The 21,509-nt window shown below is 36.1% G+C and overlaps 1 protein-coding gene across 1 annotated transcript; it reads left to right on the forward strand.

Moving 5' to 3' along the window:
• The first annotated feature begins 87 nt into the window (after positions 1-87).
• asb13a.1 (ankyrin repeat and SOCS box containing 13a, tandem duplicate 1) lies at positions 88-1,893 on the forward strand. Its single transcript, XM_019097357.2, has 6 exons — positions 88-473; positions 551-738; positions 1,039-1,195; positions 1,263-1,397; positions 1,486-1,677; positions 1,753-1,893. Exons 1-6 carry the CDS (start codon positions 431-433, stop codon positions 1,881-1,883), a joined length of 846 nt encoding a protein of 281 aa, XP_018952902.1. The 5' UTR covers positions 88-430; the 3' UTR covers positions 1,884-1,893.
• The last annotated feature ends 19,616 nt before the right edge of the window (positions 1,894-21,509 follow it).

The following is a 21,509-nucleotide window of genomic DNA, read 5'->3' on the forward strand; positions in this document are numbered from 1 at the left end:
TGTAGTATCACTACAAAATTTCATTTTTTAAATTTAACTTTTAATAAAAAAAAAAAAAAAATGTTAATAGTAATCCATAATGAAAAATATATATTAAAACGAAATTTACATATATGCAGCAGCTTGATCTAATTTTGGAAATTGTTATTAAATGTGTGCTGTTACAAGTGTTTCGTTACTATAAAAGTTGTTTTGCCATTTAAAAAGATTGATAGAGAGTTCATGCTATTTATAAGGTAGTGAGCGCGAACTGAGGAACTACATCTCCCAGGATCCTTTGCGAATTTGCCGTATTCAATCCGTAGTGTCGCAAATCATAACAAACAACACAGGCGGTTTCTCTAAATATAGAACAAGTTTAGCTTATCAGCACGTTTTTCGCCTGCTATATGAGTAATATTTGTTAAATGTCAGGTAGATTTATTAAACTATGGAACTCACCGCTGCCCGATCAACGTTTTATGGTGACATCGGTGAGTATATGGGGGTGATTTTATGTTTGAAATAAAATCTAATCAAACCTAAAGGAAAATAAAGTATGCATTTGTAGGCCACTGGGCTGACCGCACGCCGGTACACGAGGCTGCGTCTCTAGGTCGAGCTCTGCAGTTAAAGCAACTGATAGAAGCAGGAGCATCAGTTAATATCGTGTCTGTGGATAACTTCACTCCTCTGCATGATGCCTGCATCCAAGCCCATCCAAACTGTGTTCAAATACTGCTGGAGGCAGGAGCTCAGGTGGGTTACAGCACCAGGTATATTTTAATGAGTGCCTCTTTTCAATGATGTCCTTAATTGCGTTTGCATGTATACATTTAGCAGACGCTTTTATCCAAAGTGACCTACAATAGAGGAGCATGAGCAAATCATCATAGAGCCAACCATATTAAAGAAAATGGTAGGAATAACAAGGCACTGATATTTGCAAAATTTAAATTAATAACAGGCACCCCACCCCGCAAAAACTCAATCAAGTCTAAGGTATCAACTCCTTTCTAAAAACTGTGTGTGTGTGTGTGTGTGTGTGTGTGTGTACAGGTGGATGTACGCACCATCCATGGCAGTACTCCCCTCTGTCATGCCTGTGCTGCCGGCAGCATAGAAAGTGTCAAGCTGCTGGTGGATCACGGAGCATCAGTCAACCCTTCCCTGACCGCCCTCACAGCATCCCCACTCCATGAGGCCTGCATACGAGGTGAGACAGCGAGGTGAGATGGATTGCTTTGTGTTTAGACGTGTGTGTTCTCATGATTTCTGTGCAGGTAACCTAGACTGTGTGAAGCTTATGATAGACAAGGGAGCGCTGCTGGAGGCCTTTGACATTTACTTTGGGACGCCGTTACATGCTGCCTGTGCTAAAGCTCACTTCGACTGTGCCCTGCTGCTGCTCAATGCAGGTGAGGTACTTTATTTATAGGTGTACTTTATATATTTTATTTTGCACTGTTATGTATTATTCTGCTTTATCATTAAAATTTTTCAAAGGTGCAAAGGTGAATGCCACCAAGTTCCATGAGACGGCACTGCATCATGCGGCGAGGGCCGAGAGAGTGGACCTGGTGGAGCTGCTGGTGGAGTTTGGTGGAGATGTCAGCATAAGTGATAACTTGGGTCACAAACCTAGAGACTACACAAAACCAGAATCTCCTGCCAATCTCTGTCTGCGGCACTATGAGAGTGTGTTACAGTCTGCATAGGTGCTATACAGTACATGTCTCAGAGTATTTCATCTGCTGTTCTGTGTTTCTGCAGGTAATCCTCTGTCTCTGCAGCAGCTGTGCCGTATCGTCCTGAGGACTGTGTTGGGCACCAGAGCTTTGGAACTGATCCCTAAACTGGACATTTCACAGCGCATTATTGAATACCTCATTTATAAATCATAAATTTATTTTTTTTTAAAAAAGGTTCCCTAGAAACATATTTTATTTTGACACCTATAATAGACTGCAGTTTAAGTCTTAAGTTTGAGAGTGAATTAATTTAATTTATTTATAAATAACCCTATGAGTTTAGAACCCTATGGAACCTGTTTGCTTAAAGGGGTTATCGGATGCAAAATTCACTTTACAAGTTGTTTGAACATAAATGTGTGTTGGAAGTGTGTGTACACATCCATCCTATAATGATAAAAATCCACCCAGTGTTTTTTTTTTTTAATCTTTATTTTAAAATCCCCTTTCTCAAATCAGGCTGTTCTGAGATTCCTGTCAGAATGATGTAGTTCTGCACAGGCCCCTCCCACGGTAGTTGATTGACACTAGCGTCTTACCTTAGACCCGCCCTGAGTGAACTGTCATCAGTCCGCTATTGGTGCAGGGGAAGACAAGAAAGTCTCTGATTAAGCGATTGAGGCGTTTTGTTTTTGGATGTAATAATGAATATAGCAGTCTTCATTTATTCCCGACATCTGAGCCGCTGAAGGCGCAGAGAATTAACGTTACTTTCATTTTGAAGGGAATGCGCCGATCCTGATCTGCCTAAATCTGTGTTCGTGCGAGTCATTCGTGATCCAGCTTCATCAACAGAAGAAGTGAGTATAAGGGTTTTTTTCATGAATCTTTGCAAATCGCCTTTCCTAATACTGTGCTAGTTAGCCAGATTCACGGCTGAATTTTACAGTCTGCTCGTCACCCCAAGGATGAGAGGGGCGGGGTCAGCAGAGCTCATTAGCATTTAAAGAGACATGGACTAAAAACAGCTTGCTGAAAACAAAGCTGATTTTGACAGGGTAAAAAAAATTTTTTTTACACTACCATTGAGAAATTCTAACCAAATTATGTTATAGACTTTTCATTAAGATCTTAAAGAATCATATCAACTTGTGGAAAATTGGCATCCGATGACCCCTTAAAGTTGTGATGACTTAGTTTCAATTAATGTGCTACATTGCCTTAAAAGATTTTGCAGTGTAAATGTACAAATAATGCTTATGTTACTGTTGCCCCTGTATAACTCAAGATCAATTTAACTTGTAAATCGGGCTTCTTATTTTTTACCTGCTGTGAACGTGTTAATGTTTGATGACTAAAGTGTCCAAATACCTTTTATCTTGAAAAGTATTGTTTTATTATTTAAACTTATGAAATGTTCCTGCTTTATTTAAACTACTTTATTAAAATAAATGCCATTGGTTTTCAACCAGGAGGTCCTGAAGGCACTGAAGGGTCCGTCGAGATATATTAAACATATAGCACTTAACTTTTCATGATGTGTTTACCTAATTAACTAACCTTAAATGTCTGTTTATTAAGCATTATGTATTGTTCATGTTCTTAATTAAATTATTGTAATGTGTTATCTGGTGTGCCATGTCCCTGGGTCTTAAAAGGTTAAAAATGCACTCACATTTCTACATTTGTGTCCAAATGTATCCAATACTTTTTAAAGTAAACTACAACTCACAGCATTCACAGCACATAATAACTAGTGCCAAAACAGTACACGTGATGTATATACAGCACTTCTAAACACAGCAGAATTTCTGCTTTAGTTACTTGGCTAGCGACAGTGTTTAAATTTTACTGTATACCACTTTACTAAAGCAGAGATGGAAGTAGAAACAGCAGGACCTTTTGTCGGTGACATCGGTAAGTCCACGAGGACAGTGTTTTTGACGTACAGCAGCGGCGTGCCATCCTAATTACACGATTGTCGTGTTTCACACCATAGTGCTCTTTTTAATTGTCAACAACCATAGAACATGTTTATTACATCCTTATAAATATTTCATATAGCCAACCATAATAAGTTATATAAGCTATGCAAATATCAAACATTAATGCAACGATGCCTCACATACATTATTTCTTTGTATTACATGTTTGGTTAGACATGACAACTGTACCTGTGATTTTTTTTTTTTTTTTTTTTTAACTCGAAGGTTTGCTTGACGAATATATTATGCTTAATAATTATTTTTTCCCACATAAATTAAAATTAGTACCATGCCAATATATATCATCCGTTAATAATACAGTAGAAATTTTCTGTTGTGACTCTTGTGGTTATGGTTTTACTTGATAAGTGTTTGTGGGTGTATTAGGTTTCTGGGCAGGGAGAACAGAGTTTCACAAGGCTGCGTATCAGGGTCAGGTGTCAGTGCTGCAGCGTTTGATTCAGAGTGGAGCTTCAGTCATTATTGTGGCTGTAGACTCCATCACTCCCCTCCATGAGGCAGCTGCACGCACTGGACGCAGGGGCTCAGGTGCCAGTCACACACATACAGTTCTTAAAAAGGCCTCAGACAACTCAAGTCTATTCTAAGTACTGACTTTGGCTTTGAAATGGGTTTTTCTGGGGTTGTGTTGCAGGTTGATGCAAGGAATGTGGATGGCAGCACTCCACTATGTGAAGCGTGCTCTGTCTGGAACTTTGAGTGTGTGAGGCTTCTTTTGGAGTATGGTTACAGGATATGTTGTATTGTTTACACTCATTACTTTATAGGATACACGGTCTGAATGTACAGGATTCAAAATGTAAAAATTTATTTTAAATCTGGAAATATACTGAAAGTTTAAAATTTTTCAAAATTTCAGTTTTGATGTAAAATGAAAATTAAATGTTTAATATTCTGCAATATTTTGGAATCTAATAAAAAAAAAGAGTTTTAAGTAATTTAAATAAAAATAAATAAATAACAGGCAGAATAGTAAGTGTCCAGCAGATGGTGCTCATGGCTTAATGTAAAAGCTGTTGTAGCAAACCTACCATTTGTTTATATGGTATATTGTTTTGCTTGATGAAAAATCTGTTCACATTTCACAAGTTTAGTATGTTCTCTGTGCTCTCACCGAGATTTAAAATGTTCTAAAAAATTAAATATATTATGTTAATGTTAAGTGTTCTGGCTGTAGCGATGTGCTGCCGCTGTGGTTGCAGCAGTGATTCATAGCCAGGTCTGCTGCCTAGGTGCTGCTCAGGATGTTTTGGGTGTGATGTTGTAAACAATTAAATGAAGTTTATGGTGATGAGATTAAAAGTTGGATTCTGGTGTAGGTCTGGAATCCATCATTAGTCTCATTCCGAAGGTACATTCGCAACCCAGTCAAGTCCAAGCACAACACACCAGTGCCCGGCTTCAGAATGTAAACCAGATTCATGAGAAACCGTGGCCTTGGAGCATATAAATATTTACCTGGCAATGGCATTTAGAGACTAAAACAATTACGAGAATGCAAACATTCTGATTTTGTGTATTAAATGATATGACATTGTGAGGTTGTGATCTTGGGCTCTCATATTTTACATTTTATTAAGCAAGAATGTTTAATCTTCTGGTATGTTCACCTACATGTGTTTTTATTTGGTTTCTATGGAAGGCAGTGTCAAAATGTATCAGAAATGTTACTATGTAGTGAAAGGTTGGCCTTACAAAATTGCTGCCACAGTTGTTATCATTGACTCATTCTCATGTTCTTTCTTCTTCTGTAGCTAAATGAAATCTCAGTGAACTGTGTTGCATTGAGATGTTTTTGATTTAAATATTTAATGCTGCATTCTGTTTTGTGTTTTTGCAGGTAACCATCTTTATCTGCAGCAGCTGAGGACGATGTTGGGCACCAGAGCTGTGGATGTGGTGACCAACCTGGATATCCCTAACCATATTATCAGTTATCTCTTACACCAATAGAATCTCTTTCCTTAGAGGTCCACAGATAGTGTGGAAAGACGTTTTACCTCAGATGCACAAACACTTGAAGCATTGAAATCTAACAAATATCAGTTTTATTGTCACTTTAGAGATTTATTGGTAAATTTTTTTTTTTTTAATGTTAAAAATGTATTCAAATTATTATTCTAGCAATTGTGTATGGTAACACTATTGGCACACTTCACCTTTTAAAAGATTAGTGTGCTTGTAAATGAAAATTCTGTCATTATTAACTTTTTTTTATTTTCTGTGGAACACAAAAGAAGATATTTTTGAAAATGTTTTTGTCTGTACAATGAATGTCAGTGGGGTCCAGAATAACCACTGTATGGACAAAAAAAGCGCTGAGATATTTTTCAAAATATCTTCATAGGGGGTAAATGATAGAATTTTCTTTTTTGGGTGGACTGTCCTTTTAAGTAACAGAAGCACATAAATGGATTACATAAATAGGAAGCTCTTCTTAATAGCACTTCTCAGCAGAACAGTCCAGCCTTTGCTGTAAAATATGTTGTCTTAATGTGTCTGAGGTGAATTTAGGACTGATGAAAACCATTACAGGTATATGTTTTCTTCATATTGCCGGAGAGAAAGAGTGGGAGATAGAGACACAAAAAATAGGAAACTTAATCTAGCAGCTGTCTACATTCAGGAACTCCTCTGACTGCTAAATGAAGTCCAGGGATATGTGAGCACATTAGTCACTCAGACGACAGACACTTATGTACAACACACCACATTGCTGGATATGAGCATGTTAACATCCTCATGCTCTTATTAGAGATTCATTATAGGAGATCAAAGCGCCTTGAACTAAGGGTAATTGCACAGGCCTGGGGGAAACACTGGCATTCATATTATGACATGAGCAGCTTGAGTTATACTACCGTTTTGCTACAGTCATTGTCTGTGTTCCGCTATAGTGACGCCATGCACGGTGACACTGACAGAAGGCAGTTTCCAGCAGTGTTTTATTGTAGTACTGTTGTATTAGTACACCGGTTGTAATATATCACAATTCAGCTGAAGGATTTAATATTGTCTGTATGTTTGTTTCACGTTCTCAAGATTTTGTCTGAAGTGAGGAAAAGATATTAAGACAACATGAAACAGCCTTTACAAATTATTTAACTAATGTAATATAACATATTTGAGTTAATCTGAATATTCTGCAGGAAAATAAATCGGGTGGGTCTTGATTTGTTACATTAGGATCTGATTGGATCGTGAAATGTTGGGCTTTTTCTCCCATGTAAACTAAAATAATATTTTCATGAAAGATAATGACAGCAATTTTAAACTTGTAAAAAATATTTCATTATACTATATTTTCAAATAAATGGAGCATAGGAAATTTTTCCAAAAATGTTACCAACCCCCAAATTTTGAACAGCATGTATATAAAGAAAAAAAGAAAGGTTTTAACCCTATATCTTCAATTTATCATTAGAAAATGGTTTTATTTTAAGCCAGAGTTCAAGTGATTTGTTTCATTTATTTCTAAGATGCTCGTTCAACTGTTTCTTCCGTTAATTCATTTAAAGGGTGTCAGGATTAGTTTTGTGAGATTGACCCACAGTTCTCCAAGTTCTCTTTATCCATCTGATCCCTTCACATCCCGTGCCTCCTCTTATAAAGTACAGAATGTTCTATAAATAGCATCCAGACCAAAAATAGAATGATGTCCAAGTGCTTGTGTTCTCACTGAGCTGGAGAAATGAGTTCCTCTTCCTGTGCACGTATCCCGAGCCCATGAGCGCTGGATCTGACCTGAAGCTGAGCAGCAGGGAGGGCAGGAATGTTGTTTTTAGAGCGCTAACCCTCTTCTGATATTAAGCTTACAGAGACATGACAGCAGCGATTGAAAGAATGCTGCTCTTTTTCTTCTTATCCGCCCCTCATCTTAAAACAGCCTTTAAAGGATTGTTGTTTTATCTTCACCAGTCTTTATTGTTTAAAGCAGATTGAGGAATTCATGGATGTTCTGTACTAGATAGCCTAAAACATTTGGACATACCAGTGTTAGCTGGCTTTTTGTTTTGTTATTCCAAGGCATGAATACTTTTCACACAAGCTTAAAGTATTTGGTGCTATAAGGTTTACAGTTATACAGTTCAGAATTGCTTATTGCTCATTATTTTTGTTTCGGTAATTAAGTTATTGTAAAGTTAATATTCACAGCAAGATCCTGATTGTTTTATTTGTCTGTTGTCTTCCAGCAGGATATTCAATAATAAGCCATAAATCAATAATTATTCTTCCTCGTTGAGAAAACAACAGAATTAACAAGGATATAGTTTGAATCCTATTTTAATATTAATATTTTGACCAATTACAGTGTTCACCAGTGATTCACATTTTCATAATTAAATATATTTAATTTAATTAGATTTTATTTCTTTTTTTTATTTATTTGAATTTTTCAGCAGTTGTGTGGCTGGTTTTATGGATTCCATACCAGTGATTCAGATTTTAAAAATAACAATATATTGACTTCTAAAGGCACTAATTAATCTCCATTTATTTTATTTTATTACATTACACTACACTACGCAGGCCTATTCAGTGCCATTTCGGTTCATTGCCACAAGGTGGCTCCGGAGCTTTTATATTTGAGCCATTAGTCTTTTCTTTGTTCTGTAGACAGTCTTGCTGCTTTGTGATCAAAAGAAGGCCTCTTTGCGATTAAAGTCACCTGATCATATTCTGGTGACTGTCCCACTGACCTTTGATCCCTGAGCATCACATAGTAGAAAATGAGACTTAACTTTTACAGAAGCTTGTAGTCAAAAACAGAAGACTTGCACCCGATGGGGTGTACAGCTCTGTCAGCTCCTCATATTCATTCTTTCTTCTACTTGTTGCTGTTGTGCTGCTGCATGTTGACATTCAGCCTTGTCATGCAAGAAAAATAGCACACCTGATTACACAACGGAGCAGCTTTTGTGCTGGAACAAAGGTCTGCGGTCAGAGAACAGCTTTGGAAGATGTGCTTGCAGAAAAAGATTGTGATCCAAAGTAGGAGGAAAAGCAGCGGAAGCAGATTCTGGTTCTGAGATGGTCCGTTTCTTGTCTTCAGAGGCTCCCAGGCACAAATCACCTCAGATCCACTCAGGAATTCCGACTCAATGAGAAACAGATGTGTGTGTATGAAGCGCAGCCATGAAAGCCAAGCTCAGCTCCAAAACTGCACGCTCCACACACACACACACTCAAGACCATGTTCTTGTTGTGAAACACCATATTGTACCCAAGAAATGTTTACATGGCCTAGTTTTGTTACTTTATAATTCTATCACTGTATTTTATTATGAAAAACCTTTCATAATAGTTGCAGATTCAAACTTTGTGCTTTGTTTTGGAGGTTACCGCATCTTTTGTGCCACAAATGGGAGTAAATTACATGGCAGGCTAATTTGTAGAATGACAAATGGCTACAGGACAGAAAATGTTTCCCAAATCTTTTCATCTAGGTTGCTTGTCATTTAGCAAAAAGTTACTTATAAGTCAGTAAATGCAGACACAGCCCCCTGGAGCAATGCTGGGTTAAGTGCTTCATCCTGGAGTTTGTCTTATCCCTATCTAAAATCAAACTTTAACCAGTCTATTCATCTGTTTTTATGTATGGTCTATGGAACGGTCTAGAGCTGAGACAACAGACAAAACTCACTCAAAAAGTCTTTGTGGATGTCTAGTCAGAAAAATGTGTTTCTGTCCAGCTGAGAGCAGAAGCAGTGTAGGATAGACTACACACACACACACACATCATCTGTCTTTGTTTCCCCTTCTCCCCTAAATGATCATACCATCTGTGTGTGCTTTTCTTTTTCTTTTTGTCTAAAGGGACTCCCTCTATTGGATATTCAAACAACACACCACGTACTGACCTCAGCAACTTTCCATTTTAGCTCCTCATCCGTCAATACATGATTTTGATGGTCTAAAAACACTTGTTTTTCTCTGAATATATATGGATTGGTAATATATGCTGGTTTTATGGATTGTATATCAGTGATTCATCCAAAAATGAATAATTTTTACTATGAACAATATATTGACTTCTAAAGCCACTAATTAATCTAAATATTTTTTATTTTATTTTGACTTCTAAAGCTACTTTTGTATTATTTTATTTTATTTTATTTTATTTGTTTATTTCCATTAATTTCAATGGCATTTGCGTACTTGGTTTTATGGATTGTATGTCACTGATTTTAAGATGAATTTTAAAATGAATAATATATTGACTGCTAAAACCACACTGACCAATCTTTTATTTTATTCTATTCTATTCACTTTCATTTTAATGGCAGTTTCATTGCTGGCTTTATGGATTGTATGTCAGCGATTCACATTTGAAAATATATTAACTTCTAAAGGTACTTTTGTGTTATGTTATCATATGTTGTTACTGTATGTTATGTTATGTTGTTACTGTTAGTTATGTTATGTTATGTTGTTATTGTATGTTATGCTATATGTTATGCTATGCTATGTTCAGTTTATTCAGTTTATAAGCATTCTCATTCACTTCAATAGTGGTTGTGTGGCTGGTTTTATAAATTCCCAGTGATTCACATCTTAAAATTAACAATACATTTACTTTCTAGACCCAAAAATTAATCTCCATATCATTACTTTAATATGTTTTTTTTTTTTTTTTAACAGATTAACAGCCCTATATAATACATAAACATACATACATACAATAATTTTTTTTCTGTAATGGTGATGTTTTGACATCACACATATTGTTGGTTATGATGTCTTTTGAAGAAAAACTGTGTGGCTCCAAAACGTAAATCAGATTTAGCGTTTCCGCATGTCTTCACGGGTCACAGAGAATGTCACACTGAGAACAAAGGCCTCACATAGACACATTCACATGATTTCTCTTTTGATCTTTCGCTGAAAATGAATTAAACTGGTTAAAATAATTTGAGGGCACCACTCACCTGACAGCGCATTCTTATTTGACCTAAATTAAATTTACTCATTTATAATATTATTTGCCATAGTGTATTCATTCTTTGTGTGTCAAACTCCAGTTGTTTATGTCGTATGTCTTGTTTACACTGTTGCCTAAATCTCAGTCTATCATTTTTGGATCAACCCTCAATTACAAGCTTGCTTTGGGGGATTTCTTTTCTTGTGGCATGAAAAGGCAATGCTAGTCCCATCTACAAAGGCATGCTTCACCACTTACATGTTTTACATTTTGTTCTCAATGCACTCAAGGTGAATTAGCACACATTAAAATGTAAACAAGGATTCAAGCTTTGTAACCATATGCAGTCATTTGAACTGCTTAAGTTTGAGTCCTTGAAGGCAAATTTTTGTGTGATGGCTGAGGAATGATAGAGGACTATATTAGCACTCTGGTGCCACTGTAAAGCAAAGCTATTTAGTTGTATAATCAGGCTCAGCTACCGTGAACATTTTACTGTGAATCACATGCCGAAAAACAAAACAAGAACACTATGTGCTCCAGGTAGCTTTTTCTCCCTCCTTCAAACCGACAATTAGCCGTTTATCCTCGTCGGTAATGACAAGGTGTGTCAGCAAGTTGAGTAGTTTTTGAGGTTTAAGATTGCTTCTACCGCTCTCACCCCAAGCCATCTGTCCTCCAAATCTGGCTTTTCAAGTTCACCTCTGTCTCTTTTTGACAATAAGATGAAGCAGAGCTGTTTGGGAAGTCTGGGGAATTACAATGAGCGAAGTGTTATACAACACTTTGTTAACTGTTACAAAATAGGTGACACAAATACTTTTATTGGTTTGTTTACTTTGCAGATCATGTGATCAAAATGTGATGTGTTGTAAATCTGCTTCTAACTGAAAGGTGACACTAGACAGTAATTTTTGGGGATCATAACAACAAACTACAGTACTGTTTCTGCAATAGTGTACTGTGAACACTATACATTAAATACACTTGAGATCTTGTACAATTAGCTTAAATGTGCAGAATATATCAACATGTCACAATGGGTTGTGTCTTTACAATGAGCATTTAAAACATAACATACCAATTAACAAAATATAAAATAACAAATTATATATATGCTGTTGTTTTGAATTTCTATACATCAAAAAATCCTGAAATTAAGGTTCCCACACATACACAACTGTCTATTGACCACTCAATCAGCATTTTAGAATGATTTCTGAAGGATCATGTGATACTGAAGACTGGACTAATGATGCTGAAAATTCAGCTTTACTATCACTAAAATAAAATAAAATAAATATGTAAAATATATTTTAAAAGAAAATAGTTATTTTAAATTGCAATAATATTTTACAATATTACTGTTTTTGCTGTATTTTTGATTAAATAAATGCACCATCTGGTAAGTATAAGAGATTTCTTTCAAAAACTTTCAAAAATATTACCAACTCCAAACTTTTAAATGGTGCAAAATAATAAACTAACATGATGAGATTATGTGAAAATAATGAAGCCTGTCACTGTTTGGAATGTTGCATAATTTTACTATTTCTGCAATATGAGTGGTCGCCTATGCTAGTATGTTATTCAGAATTCAGTTATACATGGTCTGTAGGCCTACTGATTAGCAGGGTCATGCTAATTTGAATCAGGTGTTGATTTGTCTAATGGGAAACGACACTTTGTAGACTTGCTGCAAGCTGTTTGTTGCTCCTTCAGCGTGCTTCATCTGATGAAGTTTGGCATGAAAACGATATCACTTCAGCTCAAGGTACTCCCAGACACCATGTTATGGATATATTTTTTCTTAAACAAATAATGTGAAAATTAAAAGACCCTTTGGCATTCCCAAGAAACTGTTCATGATTTAAAAAGACTGACAGACAGAAAGAGACAGAGAGAGCTATCTCACAATGTTTGTGTTATATTTGAACTGTATGCATGCCCACCTGAAGCATGCACACCAACCCGTTGATTTAAGATAAACCAAATCGACATGAATCAAAGTTGTGCCTTGTGTAAGGCACAGGGTTATTTAAAAGCTGGGTTAGCACTGAGATGAGAGACTTCTATAAAATGCTGCTTGATGCCAAGCTGGCAAGAAATAAGTTCACCTAAGAAAGGCCATGTCGCTCAGTCTGAACATCAGCAAGCTTTTTATATGAGCTAATAGACCTGCATTATATTGTTGCAGAGTTGATCTGTGCACGTATTAGTGTTTTTTGCATAAGTCACTTGATGTATTCAAAGATGGTAATTCCAGATTTCATTGCATGCATTCTTCTCCTCACAGCTCACCACCTTTCTGTGGCTCACTTTAGGTCAGCTAAATCAAAGCATTAACTAGTAGGGCGAATCATTGTGGACAGGCAATTAAAGCATTTGTGTCCTTTGGCTGCTTTATGAGAGCGTGTTGGTGCTGTCCAGGTTTGTTAGAGTCAGGAGGCACGTGTTTGCTCCGCGTGCTTTCATATTAAGTGCTGCATGCACATTAATGGAATCATTTGTCTCTACTTTTGTTTGCATTGTGGGTCTTGACATGGCTTTTAGCGCAATATTCAGTGATACTTTAAGGCTTTGGGAATCTGTTCTGTCTCAAAACTGACCCAGAACAGACACTACACCTCATACTCCCCACACCTTTGTAAATTCAAAAAACCCAATAACAACAACACAAAAACCCGCCTCCTGTCTGCACTTTTGTTCCACTGAAAAATTATGTTATTGTTTGGATTTAATTCATTGATATGCATTGACAAATGCAGCTTGTCAAGCAACCTTAAAAGAAGGGACGGTTGCTTGACACAGCTGCTGGGTCCATCACTAGCCATCCCGTCATGCTATAGGACACCACCCCACATTCTTTTAAATTCTGAAGTCACACAATGCCCCAGAGGTCACCCAGAACATACCATGGAGATATGACCCTTGTAAACCTGCTTTCCCCACGTGTTAGCCCTTTAGCATTAGCATTCATGCACCCTGAGATCAATTCAAAACCTTCTCATAAAGGCGGACACATGGTACGATCAAAGTGTGGTTTTTCTTCTCGCTTTGAACATATATTCCTCTCTGGAATATAATCTTCAAAGAGTTAACGTTAAACAGTTGTAGTCTCTCCTTTCAAGATCCTAATAAAAACCACTCCGTTTATGATGGAGATTGTAAACTGAAGGATTAAGCACATAATTTTTTATTATTGTTCAAGATTAAAAGCCCAAATATGTAGGCAAGACTTTATTTTAAAAGCATTGACTCTTATGTCATTAGCTGTAAATACTCTACTGCAACAATGATGGTCATTATAATTTAGCATGAGATGCTAATGTGCTGGTTTTCTCTTCTGGTGGATTAACTGTCATAAAACTGTGAGATAACTCACTATGTAAAAGCATTACCACCAGAAAGACCATGCTGGTCAAGCTTAACTAACTCTTTTGGTGGTGAATTGCATGGCTATGCCAGAGCAGTACTTATGTAAATAAGTTTTTAACATATGTAGCACACAGTAGTCAGATATCAGAAAGTTCCCTCACACTTAATAAACATTTCCAAATTAATAAGCTAAAAAGACATCACAGTGTGGCTCACTATCTCACTGAATATGTTTCAGACTAGCGGCCTGACATGTTGGCTGATTTACAACATGGCTCCTTTTGGTTTCAAGGCCCATACTTGCATAATGTCTGGGCTCTTGCGTTGTGGTTGGGAAGAAAATGTACATATGATGCCTCTGTGAAAATAAATGTCATATTAGTGAGAGGAATCATATTATCGGGATCCAAAGTGTGAAATTATAAAAGAGGATTCAAATTTTTCCATTGCAGGCACTTTGCCTGCATCAACTGAGCAGTAAACCAGACAACTGTAAGTAGATATTCTGTTAAATGAGTGTGTCTGTGTGGACTTAAATATACAGATTTAAGACCAGTCTGCTGTATTAAATGTTAGCCTGAGGGTTCCCGGGCTAAATGTTAGTTTTAGGTGGGACGCTTCAAGTGAATATTTTACAGAGGCTGTTAAAGTATTCCTGACAGATTGCTATTAAATGGGTGTGTCCATCTAAACAGTCAGAGGGTGTTTTTTTTTCTGGTTTCACCTTAATTCTATACATGCTCACGCACACAATGATAATGATGACAGGGATGGTTTGTGTGTTTGTGAGCTCATGTGGGTGGGCGAATGGCCTTGAAATGGGGGCAGGTGTGACTATGCTTTCAGAAACCGTAAGCGGAGGTCAGAGACTGAGCTGTGAATGAAGCGGTCAGGTGTGTGGCCATATCAGCAGCTGGTTTTACGGTGCAAACATGGCACTTTCTGCCTTGACCTCTAACCATTATGTCCAGATGATAGCTTTACCTGAAGACCAAAGATGAATGCTCTTTCCTCTTCATATTTGATCAGATCACTGTTTGAAAATGTTACTAAAGGTAACTAAATACACTAAAACTACTCTAACATTAAAAAGTTTGGGGTTGGTAAGATATATTATGATTTGAAAAGTCTTACCAGCTTACCGGGGTGTTTGATCAGAAGTACAGTAAAAACAGTAATATTGTGAAATATTATTGCACTTAGTTTTTATTTAAATATGTAATTTATTCCTGTAATGCAAAGCTGAATTTCCAAAAAACATCAAATCTTTCAATGACGGAAGGAAAATAAAGTCATTTTAGAATGAGATGAAGACGAGTAAATGAGTATTTATTTATATATAGATATAGAGAGATAGAGAGAGATATAGAGAGAGAGAGAGAGATTATATAGAGAGAGAGAGAGAGAGAGCAACATTTATTAAATCCAAATTAATGTTGGGCAGTAACTAGTAACTAATATTACTTTTTGCAGTAATTAGTAGTGTAACTAATTACAATTAAGATTTCAGTAAAAATATTACAGTTACCATCCATAAAACAGCTCATTACTTAGTTACTTTTAATGCCTTAACCCTTACTGATTTGAAATCTAACAATCCAATAATTCCTAGATTTTTCATAAATTTCACAACTCGCACAGGCACATGAATATAAATTAAAAATCTTATGAATTTATGTGAATTTTTTTTTTTTTTTTTTTTTTTTTTTTTTTTTTTTTTTGATAAAATTCTTCATGAAATATAACCATAAATGAGTAACAGAGAAATTATAGCTATTAGTTTCAATCTACACGTGACAATTAATATAACACTTTTTAACTTTTGGCTGTGATCCAATGTAGATTTTGGTCAAATGATGAGGCAGAAATATGTTGTAAGTAACATTTTAGAAGAATTTTATGGGGAAGATATACAATTACAACTACTGTGCAAAAGTAATGTAATTAGTAGTGTTACTAATTACTTTAGACAGAAAGTAATAATATTACTTTTGAAAGGAGTAATGAGTAATAAATTACATTTTTGGAGTAACGAGCCCAAACATTTATTAAATCAGACTGACCCCAAACTTTTGAACAATATTTTACTTGCTACATAAATATCTAAATATTTAACCTGCTGATGTTACAATGTATAATTTAATCAGAGTTACATTATCTAACCCAAAACAAGTGATTTTGAGTGAATGTTGTTTGGGGTGACATTAAATTTAGGAAATTAAAACTATTTACAAATAAAGGTCTAGAATATGTCCTAATTTGAAATGCAGTAAATATAAGGAGGATTTAAATATTTTGTGATTAAAAAGACCCAAAATAAAAAGGGACTCAAATTCATCACTCATTCGTATTTTATTCAGTTCATTTGCATTATGAACCCTCTGAATGAACTGATTCTTCTGGAATGAACTGTATTTTCCATCAAAACAGAACGCAGGAGTCTCAGTGTTCTTTTGACAGTTAAACTTCTCTTAATGTGGGGTGACAAAGCTCATGCCGGGACACTCAAAAAACAGTGGCAGTCTAGACTAGGCCTAATCTCCAGGAAACAATCTTTTAACATGGCTCCTAATGCTTTTACGGTCTGTTACCATCAGTGAAGTACTGCGTAATGAATGTAAGGCTTTATAAGAGAATGTCGTTTTTGACTCACTGATCTCAGATTTCACCACTGATGATGACTGCCACGTTGTTTTCTCATTGACTTCATCTCTTTTGGTCTTATTATGTAACCCCCTGTTTCTAACTGCCTATTTTTCAGGTCAGACCTGGATAATGGTCCCTTAATCAAACATGTCTAAGTGTGGCCAGGCTCTCGCAGTCTCTCTCTTTTTCTAATTAACATACTTGCTGTCAGTCAGTCATAGATTTAGTGTATTCTACTGATGGAGGGATGTTTTACCTGATACTTTACATGAGCCTAGCAGATGTTGTTTGGGTTGAAACAATTGACAGAGAGTAATTAGATTGGTACATGTCATGCAGGCTGTTGATCTCATACAAAGGATCAACAAAAGGGCTTTTTTTTGAGTCATGGGTATTAAAACAGGTATAGTATAATATGCTCTGAAATGTTGTCCTAACCAGGCTAACGAAGTCTGAACAAACAATTTCACATTGGAGAATATGGCTGGTTTGTTTAGGGTTTGAAAGCTACCAGCATGCCTTCCCATATCATTTATTGGATATAACAAATCGTGTTGCATTTATAATGAATCTATTTATTTATTTACTTACTTACTTTTTATTTATATTTGAACGTTATCTGTTGAGAGAAGATAAATCAACTCAAACACTGTTTTTTCTTCTCAGGTGTATTATGCTTCATTTCATTGTCTTGAATTATCCGCAAGACATCTTTTCAAGTAAGTGTACTAATGTATTCTGGTTTTCTTGTGATTTATTCCAACTGTCACACCACCTCCTTTTTAACTGTTCCCCCTGTATATATAAATATGTTTTATATATATATGAGCCACCTTCTCACCTCATTTTCTGCTCATTAAGGCTGAACATTTAAATATTTTTTGAGGGTACTCCAAAGTGAATTTTCGTTCTTTTATCTTATTTCCCATCAGTGCCTTTTGATCCAGTGGATAGTCTGTTATCAGCATGCATTTAATGACACTAGTTTTTCTGCAATACTAGAAGATCTGGATTTTGACTTTAAAGTCACTTGAGGAGGGAGTGACCTAATCACATGACTGACTGTTGAACTATTGATACGCATTTAGTATAGCCAATAACATGGTAATGCGCCAATAAGCAACCGCCTGTTGCGCCAACCAAATCTAGACATGATCGTACTGATTGTGATTGATTAACCTAGTGCATGATACTTCATGTTTCACTGGCTGTTTATATTTAATTGTATTATGTAACACTACTGGCGCAGAAACAATACTCGTGTTCATAAGCTAGTTATAACTTGTACATAATAACCTTAAGTTGTAAATTTTATCCTTTCATTAAAGGCTAAATGGGTAATGAGACCAATTAACAATCAAAAAAAATAAAAATTGCATTGCTTCTGGCATGGTAAGAAGGCAGAGGCCAGACCGCGTAGAAGTAGACTCTAATTTGTTTGATTTATAGCCGGCCTGCCTTTGCTTTACTCCTGACATCTGCTGTGGCTAAACATTCAATTTCAGCTGTTGCGTCACACACGCATGCTCTCAGACCAAACTCTGTGCCCAGGATCCTACATCGGCAACTTTCAGACAAAGAAGCCTTTGACTGTGACATCAGTTTTCAATCTATGGTCCTGTAAACAAAAATCAGCGCAGTCTACAGGTCTGCCATACAGTTTTCTCAGGGTCAGTCTGACTTTATTACTCAGCTTTTCTGTGTATATGGCTTAAGTTTCGCAAGTGAGAAAAACTTCAGGCAGGAAAAGTTTAGTGGTTAAACACTACAGAGTGCACTGTATAATTCAGTCCTGCTTAGAAGGACAAAACAGGTGGATTTAAGGTTACTGTTGTTCATTTGACTTCCATTTAATTTCATTAGCCTATCTCTGTCCTACAATCAAATTTATTGCCATAAAGGTGTTTTTGTGTTCCATCTTTATGAACCAACCTTGATTGTGACACAAAACATGCTTCTTTATGACATGGTAAGCTAAGCATTTGCATGAGTAAATAACATGAACGTTTTAGAAATGTTAGAGCAATAAAGCACATTTGCTAACTAGTCAAGCACAGAAAAGTACACGTGAGGCCTCCAAGCTGCTCAAAGGAAGAGAGACTTCAGGGCCAAGTGACTGGGGTTAACCACTTCTTCTGAAAAAACTTAAGGCAAGGGAGCGTGATGGCTGCTTTTATAGGAGCAAGCCGGTCAGCATGCTTGATGTTGCCAGCGCACGGAGCCCCATTACACGTCTGTACGTGTACCAAGCAGCGAGCCAACAGACGGAAAACCAAGCATTTCCTAAGAAAAAAAAGAAAATAATTTAATGTCTGCCCGTAAGCCCAAACCATCTGCGGCTGGCCTCACTGACAATTTAAATACCTCTGTTAGAAGCATTAAAGACTCCAGCCAGATTCGTCCAGTGCTGCCACTATCTCTTTCAATGTGGGCTTACACATTCAGTGTGCAGAAATAAACGAATTTAGTCAGTTTTTAATTATTAATAAAATAAAATTATGATAATTTTATAATATTGGAGATAATTTTATAATATTGAAGCTTTTATATTTTTTGTAAATGTTTAAATAATTTTTTGTGAAGTTTTATTAAACCTTATATAATAATAATTTGATGACTGATTATTGTTATTTAATTATTATTATTATTATTATTATTATTATTTTTATTCAAATATTTGGTCTTTAATTTTAATTTGATGACTGATTATTGTTATTTAATATCTTTAAATAAGATAATAAAGGTCTTAATTTTCATGTATTATAATAATAATAATAATAATAATAATAATATAATTATTAAATATTTGGCCTTGGTGTAATTCATGCATAAATAATTTTACAGTCTCTTTTCTGCATAAAAATGTGTAAATGCTTCTTTCTATATTGCTACAGATACAGCTTTTGTGTCACCTTTGCAGTGTAAAAACAGACTAACATCTGTTTGGCGAAAAATGCTCTATGCATAATTACATTAAATTACCAGTTAAACCAATCTTGGGTCTAGATCTAGACCTCGGTTTGCTAATTGGTGACCTCTGGTTTATGGTTTGGGTGTTGTTGTTATAACTTGTTTAATTTAAGAAGAAACCAAACGTACAGGAACAATTTTGTTGCTCAGATGTTTCTCTTTCATAGCTCAGGACACAAAGTAGTTATGGATTGGCTTTGTCTGAGATAGTTCTCCTAGAATTCCTCAGGAGAAATGAAACCAGACTCATTATAATAAAAGTAGATAGTCCAGGTTATTTAATTTTGTAAATATTTGGTAAGAAATGTTAGACGCTAGAGACACATTTAAGTTTTTTTTTATTACTATTATTTAATCAGAAGCTAAATCTAAGAAGAAAAATTAGTCACATTGGAGTCTAGGAGAGCAAATGAGAGCTCCTTTGCGATTTTTCTTTCCTATATGAAAAGTCTATTTGGAGGTCCTCACACGTGTGCAAGTTTCTGTGCATGTGTTCATAAATTGGCATAATCATCTGTTTTGTGGGGCAGCAGAGGAAATGAAGAGTAATTAAAGAGGGCCGTTTTAGTGTTGTTTGCACAGCGAGTGACACAGTGCTAAAGAAAACAAAGAGCGCTGGGAAAACTGCAGCCATCAGCAGCAAAAAGGGACCAGCGCTCAGGCAAACCGCCAATCCAACCGAGCAGCCCGGTACCCACAGAACTGAACTTAACATGCACTCTCACATGCACAACTTCATGCACACTTATGTTCATAATGATTTAAGACATTTTCAAAACAAAACTGAGTTAATCTGCGCTTTTTTGTGCTTTCTGTAGAGGTGTTTGTCCGGCCCAAGTGCAATAAAGCCTGTAGTGTGAATTCCACACCAGCATTAGCCATGTCAGCAGGAGGCCATTGGACCATTTTTCCGTTAATTTCACCTCATATCTCCTGTTTCCTGTCTAGTAAACAGTAGTCAGCAGGGAGCGCTTAGTCATGTTTCACCATGTTAGCATCACGTCCAACAAACTAGAGTGGGATAGATGGGCGGCAGATATTGTTGTTTTAGATATTGAACGGTTCAGTGTATCAGTGAGTTGCTGGAATGACCCTAAACAGTGAACTATTTTTTGACCATTATTTGACCAATTCACTGAAAAGAACTGACTCGGTGATTCATCTGATAATCAGGAATCATTAGTTCAGAAAATACAGTAATTATACTTTAATTTTTCATGGACAATGTAACGTAGCAAGGGTCAAGCTACCTGATAACTTTATAAAATACCTTTACTACTAAAGCTTGATTTAAAAACCAGTTCCTCTACCTTGCTACTTAAAAGTGTAGTTAAACTGATGGCTTTGCTGATAGCTTTTCTCTCTGGCCAGCAGTGACTGTGGGATGACACTTTTTGTCCCTAGGCACAAAGTCTTTATCATTAGTATGTCTGGTGCATGATTTGTACTTGCTTGGAGACATAATTCAAATGGAACGCAGTCAAGTTTGTCAACTAAATGATAATAAGCAAGAGATAAACTGTTTATGATGCAAGACTAGGCTGTCTATCTAATGGATATTGATCTGATAAGATCTCAAGCACTGCATTAGCACACACACACACACACACAAACTTTTAAGCCACAAAGTGCTTTCCTTTTTTTCCAAAAAAAAAAAAAAAACTCAAAATGCATCATTTCAGCCTTTCCATCAAAAACTAGAGCAGTGTGTATGAGTATTAGAGAGAGATTAACCGAGACTGAGCAGAGTTTGGCATTTGATGACAGGTAATTACACTTAAGCCTGACGGAGCGGAGGGGCGACGTTATGATCAGACTCAGTTCCAGTTTTGCAGGTCTGGTAGGCCCTGCTATGCCCGAGGAACCTCGTTCTTCTGTGTATTGTAATTGTGCCTTTTAACGCTCCTATTACTCTGA

Source organism: Cyprinus carpio, chromosome A4 (assembly GCF_018340385.1).
Source record: "Cyprinus carpio isolate SPL01 chromosome A4, ASM1834038v1, whole genome shotgun sequence".
Taxonomy (NCBI): domain Eukaryota; kingdom Metazoa; phylum Chordata; class Actinopteri; order Cypriniformes; family Cyprinidae; genus Cyprinus; species Cyprinus carpio.

Excerpts from the sequence above, each read along its gene's own strand:
- asb13a.1 (XM_019097357.2), top strand. The coding sequence starts at position 431 with ATGGAACTCACCGCTGCCCGATCAACGTTTTATGGTGACATCG. Across the intron at positions 474-550 it reads AACGTTTTATGGTGACATCG|GCCACTGGGCTGACCGCACG; the intron begins GTGAGTATATGG and ends ATGCATTTGTAG. Across the intron at positions 1,678-1,752 it reads CTGTCTGCGGCACTATGAGA|GTAATCCTCTGTCTCTGCAG; the intron begins GTGTGTTACAGT and ends GTGTTTCTGCAG.